The 11,751-nt window shown below is 33.7% G+C and overlaps 2 protein-coding genes across 2 annotated transcripts; one reads left to right on the forward strand and one right to left on the reverse strand.

The window, feature by feature from the left end:
• The first annotated feature begins 4,481 nt into the window (after positions 1–4,481).
• Positions 4,482–8,609, forward strand: LOC110646537 (beta-glucuronosyltransferase GlcAT14B). The gene is made up of 4 exons (XM_021800009.2): positions 4,482–5,265; positions 6,035–6,110; positions 6,245–6,360; positions 7,820–8,609. The coding sequence occupies exons 1-4, from the start codon at positions 4,689–4,691 to the stop codon at positions 8,335–8,337; spliced, it is 1,287 nt and encodes a 428-aa protein (XP_021655701.1). The 5' UTR covers positions 4,482–4,688; the 3' UTR covers positions 8,338–8,609.
• Positions 8,610–9,073: 464 nt separating this feature from the next.
• On the reverse strand, positions 9,074–11,625 carry LOC110646533 (pentatricopeptide repeat-containing protein At5g66520). The gene is made up of 2 exons (XM_021800005.2): positions 11,367–11,625; positions 9,074–11,290 (listed from the first exon to the last, which is right to left on the reverse strand). The coding sequence occupies exon 2, from the start codon at positions 10,989–10,991 to the stop codon at positions 9,372–9,374; it is 1,620 nt and encodes a 539-aa protein (XP_021655697.2). The 5' UTR covers positions 10,992–11,290; positions 11,367–11,625; the 3' UTR covers positions 9,074–9,371.
• Positions 11,626–11,751: the final 126 nt, after the last annotated feature.

Below are 11,751 nucleotides of genomic sequence, written 5' to 3' on the forward strand. Positions count from 1 at the left end.
GTCTACCCCGAAGGATCGGGTCCCAGCAAAGATCTCAAGCCGTGTCTACCCGTCCTGTCCATAGCCAACACCACACTACACGTACGCCAACTCACGCACACTGCTCCAAATTACCACAACAACATCCATGGCACTTTAACAGTTATGAATGCAACATAAAACGTGCATAGAGTTTAACTACATAGATATTTATATATAAATGATGCATGGACATGCTTGAACATATAATAATATCGAAATTACAATTAAAATTAATATTTTACTCACAGACTTGAAAGTAGTCACTGTGACGGCTGGGCGGAGGAAGAGGGCTATTCCGGCTCACCTGACAATTTTATTACAATCATTTAATAAATTTGACTTAATACAAACTAAGAAAAAGACCAAAGACGTCCTAAGTCGTGCCGAAAATCCGGCAGAGTCTTCCCTATACCTAGGACCTACCCAACCTGTAAATGGGTTTAAAACACACTTCTATATCCACCAACCATACACCCACAACTCAATCATATCACACAGTCCCTCCTGGGTCCATTCAAACAGTCATCAATCATAATATGTAAAATTACAATTTAGTCCTTATAATTGACCCTTTTTGCAAAAACTACCAAAATAAACTCTAAAAATTCTAAAACTTTACCCCGCGGTCCTTAGCAATATTACTAGGCTAATGCAAAAAGAATAATAATTTTCTGAGCTACCACGAATATTTTATGGATTTTTAATCCCATTTAAGAAAAAGCAAGGTTCGGGTTTACCTATGCAGATTCAGATCTCTGGAACGCGCTCGGGGCGTCTGACAACGGTGGGGTAGCTAAAATTCTGATCCAATTCCAAGACTTTTTTGGTAGCCGGTCTGTCTGGCCGGAAATTCACAGACCCGAACAACTGTCGAATTTCCGCGAATTGAAGGTACCTACACGAAGCCCACAACATGGGGGTTAGTATAAAATTTTTACGAAATTTTCTATATGATGTGAAAATATTGCTGATGTTGCATTTCACTTTACATGGTGCATTAGCTTTAGATAGTTATAGAGATTATGGTTAAAATTGATATTTTACTCTCTGAGTCGAACGCTCACTCCTGTTCATTATTTTTCAGGCTACAGGAGGATTTTTGTTGTGGTTAACCTGCTTTTCTCCTTCGCAGGTTATTTATTAATGTTTGTGTAATTCTATTAACTCCTAGAATTTTCGCATGTGTTAGAAATATTTATTTATTTTGGGGACTGTAATATAATTGTCATGTTGGGCCTGTAAACTTATTATTATATGCATGTTTGTTGGACTGGATGAGGGAGCTAAGCTCCCATTTATTTTTATGACATTTGAGTATGTGGAGGATGAGCTGAGCTCCCTAATTGATTATATATTGTGTTTTCAGGTCGGGTGAGTCAAAAACTCCCCGTTAAAATATCCACTTTATGCCCAGACTCTGTCTGGTTGAATTCTTGAAATTGGGCCCAAATGGGCCTTAGAGTTGGGTTAAGGAATAGTTAGGCTTACTACGGGCGTCGGGGGCTTTAGGCTGGCCCAGGTCCTAATGCCGGTCCGGCCCATAGGTTGGGTCATGACAAATAATATTAATAATTTGAAAAGCATTGTACTATATAAAATTATAACTACATAGAATAAATATATAAATATATTGTAACTTACTTGATTTCTTATTATAGCAATAAAAGTGTATTAAATAATTTATAATTTACATATATATATAAATGGAAATTAATAACTTAGTTATAATTTAAAGGAATTGAGCTACTAATTAATAAAAAATAATAGAGAAAATTCAATAAAATTAAATAAATTATATTTTATAAATAAATTGCTACTTGTTTTGTCATATAGGCAAAAAGTTTATTTAGATCCTTTTAAAATTATGCTAAATAATTACATAAGTTCTTAAAATATTTTAAAGTCTAATTAAACTCTCTAACTTAAAAAAAAAATTAAATAAGTCGTTTAAATTCTAGAAATAAATTAATAAGTCGTTTTACTATTTTGTGAATAAATAAATCTTTTAACTTTTAAAAATAAATAAAAAAGACTGAACTATAATTTGTCTCTAATATAAATCCTGCCAATGTTGTACACAAATATTTTATAGTGCAAGGAGTTCTCATATGCAATCCTGCGATTTGATTTGCAACATCCTAGTAGAAGCTTGCTGTATCCTAAAACAAATTGATAATTTGTTATTTACTAAATGGGTCAATAAAATTATCTATAAAAGTTTCTTGAACCCACCATTATGTAGCAAATACCTATTAAAATATTACAAATTAGATATGTGGAATTGCTGATAAGGACCCTATAAGTTAAAAGATGAATGTGTACGACTTTGACTGAATTTATATTAAAGATAAATTATAGTTTAGTTTTTTTTTATCATTTTTTAAAATTTAAAGGACTTATTTATCCTTAAAATAATTAAAGGGCTTATTTGACATATTTCTAAAATTTAAAACACTTTTTTAATATTTTTCAAAATTTGAAGTGCTTGTTTTGACCCCAAAGTATTTTAAAAACTTATGTGACTTTTAACTCATATTTTAAGGTTAAAATAGGCGTTTCGCCATATAATATATGAAGAATAATATTAATTAATATTATTTACTAATTGTATTATAAAATATAAAAAAAATAATGAAAATTGAAAACTTCTTATTCCCATAACCACGTAAATAAAATTTAATTCTATCTTCTCCACACACATATATATATAATTGAAAATATATTTTTATTAAACACATGAAAATAAAATAATATTAAAATAAATAAAAATTTATTAAATGTATATAAAAAAGATAACTTTTAAATATTCAATGTGATTACTTTTTATAATATAATTTTAAATAATTTTATTAATTTTAAAATATATAATTTTTAAATTTTTAAATTTAAATTAAATATTAAAAAATTTATGAAACAAAATTTATAAAATTTTAACAATGAAATAAATATTTACTAAATATATTTAATATTTTTTTATCGTAATAATAATACTTAAAAAATAAAAAATTAAATAAAAAATAAAATTAAATATTTAATATAAAAAATATTAATTATTATATTTATGAAATATAATAATTTTTATATAATAAATATAACATAATAACACTAAATAAAAATTTATACACATGGCAACACAAGAGAGATTAAAGTTAAAAAATATTATTAAAATCACCCTCAAAATTAAATTAAGATAGATGATGGCAAGAGCACATGGCAAGAGCACTAGTGATGTCTTGTCAAAGTGTCAACGTGCTCACCCTATGCACCGCACTCGCTTATAATTCCCTTTACCATATGCTTCTCCAATAAAGCCTTTAAGCTTTTCTTCTTTTTTATTATTAATTACAAATACCTTTTAATTAATTATTAAAAGAAAACCACTAATGCTTGCTTTGAAAAAACACTTTAGTTTTTTTTTTTGAAGTTATTATTTTAGCTTTTGTATTATTATAAATATAAATAAATTTTAAGAAATTAAAGTATTTTGTGATATAATAATTTAAAAATTAAAAATTAACTAAAATTTAAAGTTTTTTTTAAAGATTTAGATTGATCTAATTCAAAATTTTGAACACTAAAATATAAGAATTTATAATTAAAATGCTAAAAGATCAAATCATAGGATAAAATTATTAATTTTTAAATAATAATAATGTAATTAATATATATATATATATATTTTTTTATAAAAAAAATCCTTTTTCTTGGAATTCCAATTTTTCATATAAATAATGAGGAATTACTTAAAATTTCATTAAAAAGTATATAATAATATATGTCAAGTCAAGAGAAAAGCATATAATTGGACTATTAGGATTATTAAATTATTTTTTCTTTTCTATAAAAAAAATGCTTAACCTCTACAAAAATAGAAAAAGGCACAACTCAAAATATTAATATTTCTATTTTAAACATTCTCTCATTTATTTTTAATATTATGTAAAGTTAGCCAAATTTAGTAATTACTTCTTTTAAGTTTAATTTCACACTCAACTTTGACGATTATATTACAGTTTAATTCTAATTTATATTATAAACAATCTATATATATAATGTATAAATAATTTTTAAAACAAAATATGCTTAATAATAATAATAATAATTTAAAATTGAATGTTTTATTTTGTTAATATAAAAAAGAATGAAAAAAAAATACATATTATCAACTTATATAAAAAAAAAACCATTCATAATTTTTAGATATTAGTTAATATATTTTTTAAAATATAAAATTATATAATTTTTTTAAGGAGAGGGGTTAAATAGTAATTTTATTAAAAAAAAATGGGATTAAAATAGGCGATAATGTGGTCACCGTCAATATCATGCTTGTTGTCCCCCATCTAATTACTTTCCTCTCTTTACTCCTTTAAACACTCCTGGGCAGGCGCGTGTACGACAGGCGTGACTTGAAAAGTCAAATTTAGTTGGACTTGGAGGAGCATCACAAAGTTCATTGCAGTCCAATCTCTTTCTTTCTTCTCACATGACCGACCAACCAATTTTAAAACTATCTATTGCTTAGTTCTGAACTATCGCTTCCCACCTCCAACCCAACGCACACGCACTGATTTCTTCATTCTTGGATTGGATTCCGTGACCGCCGTTGGCGGTGGACATACATCCCCACCTCACTTTCCTAGAATATTACACCCTTTCTTGGGTTCATGGAAACAGGCAACAACGCCAATAAGTTGCAGAAGAAGCACAAATGGTTCCTTTTGTTAATCTTTTCTCTCTTATTCTCTACTCTTTTGATTCTTATTACGATTACTTCTTCATCCACTTCTACCCAGTTTCTCTTTCGCCGCCAGCGTGGGAACACTAATCATCTCCGCCCTCGGTTTCCGCTTTTTGTGGAATCTAAGTTGCCTAAGCCTGTGGTTTCAGAAAGAACAATACCTCGTCTCGCGTATTTGATATCTGGGTCTGCAGGGGATGGAGTGAGCATGAAGAGAACGCTGAAAGTGTTGTATCATCCGAGGAATCAGTATGCTTTGCATTTGGACTTGGAGGCGGCGGCGGAGGAGAGGTTGGACCTGATGATGTGGGTGAGAAGCCAAAAGCTTTTTAAGGAGGTGGGGAATGTGAGAGTGGTTGTCAGGTCTAATTTGGTGACTTATAGAGGTCCTACTATGGTTAGTAATACCCTTCATGCTGCGGCCATTTTGTTAAGAGATGGTGGGGACTGGGATTGGTTTATCAATTTGAGTGCTTCCGATTATCCCTTGCTCACTCAAGATGGTATGGTTCTGGGCTTTTTAATAGTTGCTTTTTTAATCCCCTGCTTATTTTGGAATCGATGGTTTGATTCGTAAAAGGGTAGCTGGAAATTTCTTTTTTTTTTTCTTTTTTTATATTTTGTCTAATGGGTACTTTTCAATGAAGATAGAATTAGAAAGGTTTGAATTGACACATAAGAACAATTTAAGTTTTCCCCCCTACTTTTTTAACTGGTTTGGTGGTCTAGTTCTGCATTTTTTAGTGCAGTAAGGTTTTTGCTCATTGGGTTGTTCATGTTTGTGAATTTATCAGTGATACTAATTTTGCTAATTACCTGCATCATTAATGCTAATTCCATTTTTTGTGTTTTCTTTTGGATTGATTCTGTGGGTCAGTTACATTGTTACTAGCTGGCATTCTAAGCAATTGCCAACTTTGGTATTAGTACCACCAACCTTACTCAGTGATGCTATTTTGTTCTATTACTAATTGTCTGTATGTTTTTGTTTCAGTGGCAATGGTGGCCCAAATCCTTATGTAACTATAATTAACTAACAAAATGTCACATCATTTACCAGCTCTAATTTCCCCCCAATTTTATTTATATCCCTATGCATTTGATTTCTTGCTTCAAATTCACAACTTTAAAAGTGCAGCTGATTCTATCCTTCAGGCTGTGCATCTAGTTCTTTCAATAAAATTTTCTTTTATTAAATAAATAAAGCGTCTGCATACCTCTATTTGATTTCTAATGGTTTTAATGGGTGATTTTCATTTTTTTGTGCCACAGATCTGCTTCAAACTTTGTCTACCATTCCAAGAAACCTTAATTTTATTGAGCACACCAGTGACATTGGTTGGAAGGAGTATGTGATTCATCCATTCTCAACTTGTTCTTATTTTTCAGTTTTTACTGCATATCAAGTGAAAACTATGTAGTTTAATCTGCAATATTATGTATACATCATGCTTGGAGACGAGTTTTTCTTGTGCTCCACAGGTATCAGAGGGCCAAGCCTGTTATAATTGATCCAGGGTTGTATAGCCTGCAAAAGTCAGATGTTTATTGGGTACCAGAGAAAAGGAGTGTGCCAACAGCATATAAGCTGTTTACAGGTAAGATAAAGGACTAATGCAATGAATTTTATGTCTTTGGTGTCCAAATAACCAAAGCATAATTTCACTTCTAACCATTCAATAATTAAGCACACAAGGATGAATGATAGTCCATTGCTTATCTTGTCTTATTTGGATGATGTAGGGAATATTTATGAATTTAATCTCATTTTTGCGGCCTATTTGATACCTTGTAAAAATAGCATTTTTCTTGTTGAAGTTTGTTGTGGTTTTGAATTAAGGACATCCATGTGTACCAGTAAACTCTATTTGTTTCCCATTTTCTTGGTACCCTAGATGATGGGCCCTGACAAGCTCTGAGTCAATAATATAGTGCCCCTTTTGGAGTATAAACAGGGAGCCCGCACACCCACCACCCACCACCCACACCACCCACCACACCCCCCCCCCCCTCCCCGCCCCTGTGTTATTGTTTGCTTTTATCTTTGTGATATCTCCTCAATATGTGAAGTGTTTCACATCATATGAAATTTTGTTTTTAGTTTCAAGTCTCAACCACATTAAGTTTGTATTTTTTGCAATACAGATCTAGTTGTACAGGAAATCATGCGGTTGAATTTTCTTAATGTTCTAAGTGACAAGGTATACTAGAACAATCTCTATCAAGAAATGGCTGGCCAGTGAAATTTTTTAGGTGCAACTTGTTGGAGAGATATCATGAGAAAAGGCACAAATACCTAATTCATTTTGACTTTCGTACAAAATGCTGCATAAGGCACCAAAGGTCTGTTGCCATGTGCTTCCTCAAATTATATGCTTGTAAATGGTAAAGATATTTGCCATGTTAAGCAACTTAGTAACCAGAATAGAGATATTATAATTGCTTAGTAGCAGATATATGGCTAGGAACTAGTCATCTTAATACAGAACTATTAAGTCTAAAACACAAACAAATTTTAAATTGGATATCGAGTTCAGATATCTTCTAGGGAATTTGTGATGGTAATCTCATTCTTTTCCATTTTCCAACTTTTTGGATGCAACTGAATTTTGCTGCATTGTACTTAAAGTCCTGTGCTCAAAATGAATAATTAATCTGTAACCAAATGGATAATAATATGAAACAGAAATTGTACCAGGAAATCTTGATAAGTAAAGTCTACTCTAGGATTTTTGGTGTGATTATAGAAGGAGAAAACGATGTTTTACTATCTTCTTTTCTGCAAAGAGTTATCTCAATGGAGGAATTTTCTTTTAGACAGTACCTTTTTTTTTTCACCCTCCTTTCTTCGAAGGGTAGAACATTGATCTCATATTAACATTTTGTCAGTTTTTCCCATTGTGTTGGTAACATATATTTTTCTTTGAATTTTGTTTGGAGTTGACCTGTCATGGCCTCATGGGCACCTAACCCTATTTCTAACATAAAAAAAATGGTAAAAATAAGATTGACCTGATACTGAGTTTAACCATGTATTTTGATGATGAATTTCCTCAGGTTCTGCTTGGATGATGCTTTCCCGACCTTTTATGGAATATTGCCTATGGGGTTGGGACAATCTCCCAAGGATAGTCCTCATGTATTATGCGAACTTCCTCTCTTCTCCTGAGGGGTATTTCCACACAGTGATCTGCAATGCTGAGGAGTTCAAGAACACTACTGTTAACCATGATCTTCACTTCATATCTTGGGACAACCCACCGAAGCAACACCCACATTTTCTCACTGTTGATGACTACCAGAGGATGGTTGACAGCAATGCTCCATTTGCAAGGAAATTTGGCAAGAATGACCCGGTTCTTGACAAGATTGATTCTGAGATTTTGGGTCGCATGGCTGATGGGTTTGTACCAGGTGGGTGGTTCAGCAATGAAGGAGATGCAAATGGGACCATCCCTGATAATATCAAAACAAACACTACTGAACTTAAGCCTGGTCCTGGTGCTCAAAGGCTCAAGCATCTGATCACCAATCTTTTGTCTGCAGAAAATTTTCACTCAACTCACTGCATCTGACTTGGTGATATTCTGATGTCCAGAGAAACAATGACGCAGAAAGGCACCATTTTTACTTTGTCATTGATGGATCCTTTCCATTGGTAACAGAAGACTGCTAATGGGACAAATAACAAGACTATAGGAACAAATGGGTGAAGGAAAACAATGTGTCGTCTGAAGTACATGTTATACACATATTTTTGTAGCTAAATATACCTGGATAGGCCAAATGTATATCATTTATAAAATGTCAGCCATTCATGCTTTATCAATTAATTTGATCATTCTAATGTGTTTCTTGTTCTTTAGACGATCATTTAGAAGGATTGGAAAAATCTTCAAGCCAAAACTTAAAAAGTAGAATGCTTTTTGGGCAGGGTGGGATTCAAACCTCACATCTCCTTTCACCATTTGGTCTTAAAATTAAGGTGGTGACTAATTAAACCATCTTAATTGATTATATAATGGTGATTGAAGCTTTAATGTGGGTTATTTAATTTGTTTTACGTATAAATTTTTTTTCCCTTTTATGTACACCGAGCTGATGTTAACTGGAGTAATGAATCAGTTGAGCTGAAGGTTCGGTTCAATCTGGATAATTATGCTTATGATTATATCTGAGATGTTAAAAAGCTGAAGTCACAGAACCTGAGTAAATATGTAGAAGTTCTCTTTCAACGCGCACAAGAACGATAATCATGTAAGACAATAACAGAATAAACGTATAAATGCAAGAGGCAAAAACTGGGAAGTCTGAATAAAAAACTCAATATGCTTAACATGGTTCTCTCGATTCCCATCAGATTAACTACCATGTGGAGTTAAATATTCACAAAGCACTGATCTTTATGAACAGACTTATTTTATCTTGCTTGCAGTTGTTCTGCAATAAGAAGATACGAAATCAAACAAGTATAATATCCATATGTGATATACAAATTCTCGTCTGATACAAAAGTTGCATTCCACTCTCATGATCTCTTCACTTCTTCATAAACATGCAGAGATATGTCAAAGAAGGGGCAGTCAATTCAGACTGCTTTTAAATTGCATCAGAAAGCAACATCAAGCAAAATGTCAAAATTTCCCATGTTCACCAATTTGAAGAAAGAATCAAGCGTCCTATGTACTTCATTTGCTTTTGGATGTTCAATATCACCAGCTAGGAACTCTTCAACCACACCATTCAACTCTATGACGCTGCTCCCAGGCTGCTTCTTCACTCCTGCTTCTGAGATTAATTTCCTAACTCTATTGGCTCCCATCTCCCAGCCAGCTTCCTTATAGATATTGTATGAGACTAGATGAGTACCAGAATCTACTATTCCCATATCAGCTAGCTTTTTCCAAACTCTGTTTCCTACTTCAACATTCCCATAAATTCTACATGCACCCAAAAGGGCCCCCCACACATTAGCGTCCTTTCCCCCAAGCCCTCCCATCTTCTCATCTATAAACTTTTCAGCTTCCTCTACCATGCCCGATCTCGCCAAAAGATCAACAATGCAAGCATAATGCTCAACCTGAGGTTTAACCCCGTACACACTACCCATTTTTGCAAACAAATCAAGGCCATTTTTAACCATCTTAGCATGGGTGAAAGCAGAAAGGAGAGAAACGAATGTGGTCTCCGTGGGTTGAGTCCCACTAAAGATCATCCCATAAAACAATTCAAGGGACTTCCTTGCAACTCCATTCATTGCAAATCCAGAAATCATAGCATTCCAAGCTCCAGCATCTTTAATAAAAATACTCTTGAAAACTGACAGAGCTGAATCCACATGACCACATTTCGAGTACATATCAACTAATGCAGTAGCCAAGATTGGGTTAGCTTCAAGATTAAACCGCTTCACATAAGAGTGTACCCATAATCCTTGAGTTATAGCACCAAGATGAGCACAAGCAGTGAGAACACTAACAAGAACCGACTCATTAGGCACCATGTCAGCTTCTTGCATTCTCCTAAACAGACAAAGCACCTCTTTGAAGTCTCCAGCCCTAGAATAAGCCGCCATTATTGCACTCCACGATATCACATTTCTCTCCGGCATTTTCTCAAACAAATCTCTAGCTTTCTCAATGTCCCCCACCTTTCCATAGCCATCAATCATCCCAGTCCACATGACGACATCCCTCTTAGGACTTCTGTCAAACAGCATTCGTGCAGCTTCAATATTATGAACCAAAGAATAAAACTCAATCAACGAACTCACACCAAAGGGATCATTAGAAAACCCAAATTTCACTACATGGGCATGAACTAAAGTACCCATTAATTTGAAAGAAGGAACAAGAATCGAACACGCTTTAATCAAGGGCGGAAACGTGTAGGCATTAACGCCAAGGCCACAACTTAACATATCCAAATAGCATAAAATCGCAGGTTTTGGCAAATTTGTTTGAACAAAACCTCTAATCATAGTATTATACATGAAAGTGTTACGGAGACAAATATAGTCGAAAACTAAGCAAGCGTAGGAGAACAAAGAGGGGTTGTTGGAGGTGGCAGCAACAGAAAGGAGAGGTCCAATGGCAATAGGGTTCTCGGGAAGGAGGGTTTTGAGGATATGAGCATGAATTTGCTTCAGTTGGGTTAGGGTTTTGCATTTGCGTGAGAGAGAAATGACAGTGCTTAAAGGCTTATTTGTTGCAACGGTATTTTGGATCATCGGAAACTGGCGGCAAAATTCTTAATACGCCCGCAAGGGTGCTGATATCTGCTCGGCTATACGGTTGGGTTGGTTATACGACGTCGTTTCAATGAGTCCACTGTTCAGTCCTTCAGGGTAAATAATAGTACATTCTCCACCCTGTCAAAGTGCAACTTACGTAAAATGGAATCCAATGCCCATAGGGACGAGGATGACACTACACTCTTCCAAATAGTGTCCCACAACCAAGTCATCCTTATCAAACTCAGGATTTCCAGAAAATTACAAACTTTTGCCACACCATTTGCTTCAATAGCCTGGCCACAGATCAATTCAAATAAGATCATAAACTGATCATAAAATAACTACAATATATTTTATATAGTTACTTACTTGACCTGCAACGATGGGAAATTGTGGCCTTCTGTGAAGAGCGGTAGGATAATGTAGCTGGAAGCCTGGAACTGGCTCCACCCACAGAGCAAGATGTTCAGCCTAGAGCTCAAAGTCGGACTCTTTTGGTGCACCATTGTGGTGGGTCTTTATTGTATGCAGGGAAGAAGAAGCTAGCGGAAGAAGGTAGCTCGAAGACTAATGTTTAGAAGACAAGCCGTAAGCGTCTCTACGCTGCCTTCACCTTATAAATGTATATATATTGAAAAATTTTGTCAAGATTATAGCCAAATCAAAAGATTAATTACATGCATCATCAACCACGTTATTTAGAAAAACTAATGCAATTGACATATTTTTTAAATAATAAAATATCAAATTTTCA

This window comes from Hevea brasiliensis, chromosome 17 (genome assembly GCF_030052815.1).
Source record: "Hevea brasiliensis isolate MT/VB/25A 57/8 chromosome 17, ASM3005281v1, whole genome shotgun sequence".
Taxonomy (NCBI): Eukaryota; Viridiplantae; Streptophyta; class Magnoliopsida; order Malpighiales; family Euphorbiaceae; genus Hevea; species Hevea brasiliensis.

Excerpts from the sequence above, each read along its gene's own strand:
- LOC110646533 (XM_021800005.2), bottom strand. The coding sequence starts at position 10,991 with ATGATCCAAAATACCGTTGCAACAAATAAGCCTTTAAGCACTGTCATT.
- LOC110646537 (XM_021800009.2), top strand. The coding sequence starts at position 4,689 with ATGGAAACAGGCAACAACGCCAATAAGTTGCAGAAGAAGCACAAATGG. Across the intron at positions 6,111-6,244 it reads AGTGACATTGGTTGGAAGGA|GTATCAGAGGGCCAAGCCTG; the intron begins GTATGTGATTCA and ends TGTGCTCCACAG. Across the intron at positions 6,361-7,819 it reads AGCATATAAGCTGTTTACAG|GTTCTGCTTGGATGATGCTT; the intron begins GTAAGATAAAGG and ends GAATTTCCTCAG.